The sequence below is a fragment of the Leptonychotes weddellii genome, unplaced genomic scaffold (assembly GCF_054177405.1).
Source record: "Leptonychotes weddellii isolate Sample4059 unplaced genomic scaffold, ASM5417740v2 HiC_scaffold_15284, whole genome shotgun sequence".
Classification (NCBI taxonomy): Eukaryota; Metazoa; Chordata; class Mammalia; order Carnivora; family Phocidae; genus Leptonychotes; species Leptonychotes weddellii.
The window spans coordinates 1-4,872 of record NW_027734373.1 but is presented as its reverse complement, the minus strand read 5'-3'; the positions used below and the strand labels follow the sequence as shown (position 1 = coordinate 4,872).

The 4,872-nt window shown below is 64.7% G+C and overlaps 1 protein-coding gene across 1 annotated transcript; it reads right to left on the bottom strand.

Annotated features, from left to right (window-relative positions):
* Positions 1-418: 418 nt before the first annotated feature.
* Positions 419-4,386, bottom strand: LOC115936886 (adhesion G protein-coupled receptor B1; the record flags this gene model as incomplete). The annotated part of the gene is made up of 8 exons (XM_081809900.1): positions 419-613; positions 802-908; positions 2,131-2,232; positions 2,442-2,606; positions 2,826-2,990; positions 3,414-3,578; positions 3,688-3,852; positions 4,276-4,386. Coding segments are annotated over 8 exons (1,175 nt in total), but the record flags the coding sequence as incomplete, so codon positions are not given.
* Positions 4,387-4,872: the final 486 nt, after the last annotated feature.

The window sequence follows — 4,872 nt, the reverse complement described above, 5'->3', positions numbered from 1 at the left end:
AGGTCAGGGCTCAGTAACAGGGGTCAGGGCTCAGCAGGTGGCCAGGTCAGGGCTCAGTAACAGGGGTCAGGGCTCAGCAGGTGGCCAGGTCAGGGCTCAGTAACAGGGGTCAGGGCTCAGCAGGTGGCCAGGTCAGGGCTCGTAATCGGGGTCAGGGCTCAGCAGGTGGCCAGGTCAGGGCTCAGTAATCGGGGCGAGGCGGGGGGTGTCTCAGGGCTCAGCAGGTGGCCAGGTCAGGGCTCAGTAATCGGGGCAAGGGGGAGTGTCTCAGGGCTCAGCAGGTGGCCAGGTCAGGGCTCAGTAACAGGGGTCAGGGCTCAGCAGGTGGCCAGGTCAGGGCTCAGTGTGAGGCTGCAGTCAGGGACTCCCTATTCACTTTCGCAGGTGCCCTCCCTAGGGCTGCCCTCTGGGAGCCCACCTGCGCATCCCCAGGGGTGGGGCTGTAGTACGCCCTCCGGAAGATCTCCGTCATATTCCTCAAGACATCAATGGTGGAAAGAAGGTCCCCACTGTAGCTGGTCCCGTCCTGGGAGATCTCCACCAGCGTCTGGATCACCTCGGAGACTCCCTCCCCAGGCAGCCCACGCTGAGCCTTTGCCAGGTGCTCCCGGGTCTGGAGAGATGGAGGGGGTGGATGCCATGATTCTGCAGGACTCGGCAAGGCAGGGCCTTGGGCCTCCTGCCGCCCCCAGCCAGTGGCCACAGCTGACTTGTGTCCACAGGCCAGCCGTAGGGCTGGGTCTGAGGTTAAAGGGCAGAGGAGTGCTGGGCAGGGTGCGACACCCCAGAGCCCACTCTCACCATCATCTGGATGTTCCGGTAGTCGATGGAGACACAACGGATGTAGGTGGGGGGCTCCCAGTAGGCGATGCCCTCCTCGTCCAGCTCACAGCGTCGCAGGATGAGGCCTGGGGAGACAGCGGGTCGTCTCTGCCTCCGGCGCAGAAATCCCACCCCCTGCACAAGCCCCTCCAGCCTTCAGAAGCGGGCGGGGTGGGGGGGGGGCTCCCACCGAGGGCGGAGCCAGCACGGGGCCTGGCTTCCTTGTTTCTTTCCTTCAGCACGTTTAGCGGCAGCTCCTGCAAAAGGCAGCTGCTGGGCCAGGGACCCAGGACCCCACCTGCATGGAGGTGGAGGCCTCGGCCGAGTGGGGGGCCTCTCCTGAAGCCCCTCTCAACCCAGAGCCCCCGGGAGAGCCAACAGCCCAGGCCCTGCCCAGCTCCACCCACAGCATGGCAGGGGCCTCCGCTGGCCTGGGTGTCGTGCAGACACGGAGGGGGCATTTGGCAGCCGTGGCACACCACAGGGCTGACCCCAGGGAACTGCCACCTGACACCAGCCCCTGGGTGGGAAGGGACACCTGTTCCACAGCGGGGCGCAGGATCACAATAAGGCGGGAATGTGGTCATACTCGCAGACCAAAGGCCAGAGGTCACACCATCGTGTGACCTGCGTTTTCTTAACTTTGCTTCTCTGCATTTGCAATATGCTCCCAGGAACACGTAAACAAGACGGGGTGGGGCTCAGGAATACACAACCCCACCGTCGGCCCCACCGCTGTCCCCGTCCTGTGTGTCCCACCCCACCCTTCCTAGCGACAGCCCTGTTGGGACAGCCCCAAACACCCTCCTTTTACAGACAGAAAATGGAGGCTCAGAGAGGTCAAGTCAATTCCTGAACGTCACACAGCAATAAGGGTCCACAAACTGATGGCATTCCTTCAAATAAGAGGGACAAAGAAGACCAGGCCCTCAGGGCAGCTAAGCCCCTTCCCTTAGGAGCACATTCCGCTTTTCCACACCCCCCCCCCAAACCCTCCACAGGGCTGCCCCGGGGATTAAGGCTGCTTGCATTCAGAGTCAGCTTCTTACTTACTGGCCCTGCAAGCCCAGGGCAGGTGTATTAATTTCTTTGTGCCTCAGTCTCCCACCTATAACTGGACATCCGTTGCAATGGGCTCTGTGCAGATGCTGGCTCTCGGGGAGCGTTCAGGACACTGGGGCGGGCCGCGTGGGGCCCAGCCGTGCTGCCCTGGCTTCAGTGGGCACGAGCTGACAGCTCTTTGGGGCAGGCCCGGAGGGCGTGTCAGTGCCTCTCTGTGAGGTGGGACTCGGCCCCCCCAGCCCTCACCTGTGGCATTGCGGGGACACCGGACGGCAGCCACCTCTCCTGCTGGAGTCTCTTTCCAGACCACCGTGCCAAAGTTGTCCTCGTCACAGATCTCGTGGGGCTCTGCCGAGGGGCCAGGGGCAGTGGGTGGGGCAGGGTATGGGAAGGGGGACCATGAGCTGGCAGAGGCTCCGGGAGGCCAAGACCCTTCCAGAACATCTACTGTCCCAAGGCAGAGCCATTCCCAGCAAAGCTAAGCCCCAAGCCCACCCGGTTGCTCCGGGTGGCCCTGCCCAGAGCCCAGCCAGGGGGACGGGAAGGAGGACACTCACCAGGACACCGCTGGGCGCCACACTGCCGAAACTCATCCTGCGGGCCCCGGCAGGCTGCCCCCCCGAAGAACGGGCCGGAGCAGGCGCGTGCCCGTCGCTGTGTGCCGCCCCCGCACGTGACACTGCAGCCGCCCCATGATGCCCAGGCCTGCCACTTGCCATCCACTGCAGGGCACAGCCCGGCACGGGGGGCACCCCGATGGGGACAAGGAAGGTGCAGGTCCCGGAGCCGTGGGGACGCAGAGACATGGGGGCCCAGGGATGTAGCAGCAGGAAGCCATGGGAGAAAAGAAATTGAGACCTGGGGGGCAGAACCAGAGCCCCCCCCCGCCCCGTGCAGGGGTCCCCGCGACCCCCCCCACAGGCCCCGGGCGTGGTCCTGACCTGGGCACTGCTGGAGGAAGCAGTCTCGAGTCTCCACCCAGTGGCCCTGGCATTCGGCGCCCCCGTAGGAAGGCCCGTTGCACTCCCGTGTGCGCTGCTGCCGGCCCTGGGAGCAGCTGCTGGAGCACGCGCTCCAGCTTGACCACTCGTTCCAGTTTCCATCCACTGCCCGGCCCGGGGGAGAAAGGGGACAGGAAGCCAGCGTGAGTACCCAGCCTGGGTCACGGGTGTGAATGCCTCCAGGGGCCCCCCACCCCACCATCCGGCCTGGGCCACAGGGGAGAACTGAACTCCCCCAGGGGCTCACCGCCCAACCCTGTGTCACAAGTGTGAACACCTCCAGGGGCCTGCCACTCCACCATGCATCCTGGGTCACAGGCGTGAACGCCTCTGGGGTCCACCACACCTCCACGAAGCCTGGGACATGGGTGTGAGCACCTGGGGGGGTGCCACCCCAACACTCATGGCACACGAGTGAGAATGCCCTAGGCTCTCCAGCCTCTAAGCACCCCAGCAGGCTGGCCCGGGACCCAGCGGCCCTCCCCCCTTTCCTTTCTTCGCCTGCCCAGCTCCCTCCCTCTCACCTACCAGGACACAGGGCGATGTTGCAAAACTTAGTTTGCTTCTCGGGGCCCTCACAGGGGTTGCCGCCAAACTGGGGGGGCCTGCAGGTGCGCGTGCGGTCTCGGAAGCCACGGCCGCAGGTGCTGGAGCAGAGGCTCCAAGGCGACCACTCGTCCCAGGCGCCGTGCACTGCGGAGGGGACAGGAGGGCGTGGCTGGGCTTCGCAACCCGGGCGGCCCGCCGCTGCCCCGCCCACTCCCCGCCCGCCCCGCCCCGGCCCGCCCCCTCCCGGACCCACCTGGACACACGGCCGAGTTGTTGCACAGTCGCTGCTCGCGCAGAGGCCCGCTGCACTGCGTGCTGTAGGAAGAGGACACGCAGAAGCGCGTGCGGGTCTGCCAGCCCTCGCCGCAGGTGCTGGAGCACACGCTCCACGGGGACCACTCCTCGGCTGCGGGGTCACCTGCGGGCCCAGACCGACATCATCGCAGGCCTGCCGCTGCCTGGGTGCTGAGGCTGCGGTCGGACTCGGCGGAGCAGGGCCACCGCGCTCTTAAGCCCTGGAGGTTCCCACCTGGGCTGATCTTCAGGACTTGCCATTTCCCCTACCAGGCTGAGAACCTCTGTGGGTGGCCTTGTGCCACCTCTGGGTCCCCAGGTCTAGCCCCAAACAGGCCCCTCGCCTCACACCAGTCCCCTAAATCCAGTCTGCTTGGCACCTAAGAGGTGAGTCTAAAGGTAAGTTATTAAGGTTATTACCTAGAATCAGCAATTAATAACGTAGAATATTTGCCCAAAGGCCCTGTTCCCTGAAACCAACCTTCCCCACTTTGTAGTGTTTTAGTCTAATTGAGGGCATGTCAGGCCTGCTCACCCCGTGGCTCACCTGTCTGTGGGGACGGGAACCCAAACTGCTGCAGCTCATCCCCCGGCTCCTCGCGCCGCCGGGCATCTGTGGATCGCAAGGACTGGCTTCGGGAGCTGGTGCGACTGGCCGCTGCAGGACGGGCTCAGGTCAGTGTCCAGGCCACCGCCTGCAGCACCACCCCCGGAATTCAGGAGGGGCGCTCTGGGCCCTGTGTCCCTCTGTCCCCGGCCAGAGTGGGGGCAGGTTTGCCACGCCCGGGTTATGTGGCCCCACTGGACAGTTAGGAAACCTGAAACCAGGACACCCTGGCCTGACACCAGCCCCTGAGTAGTCGCCATGAGACCCCTCCCTGTGGGTCCCCTCTCCCCTGCCCTGCGCCCCTTCCCTCTCTTCCTCCAGAGTCGCAGGCATCGCCGGCAGGACCGGGTCTGAGTGGCTGTTGCCCTTTCCTGCTCAGCGTCCCACCAGCGCTCCTGTCTCCCATGGCCTCCTGACACCCCAGAGCCCTCCCCATTCTTGAGATGAGCTCCTCTCCCCAGGAAAGTTCTTCAGGGAATAAACCACCCGAAGAATGACAGTCTCATTATAACTTGATTTAACATTATGGGAGCGGCT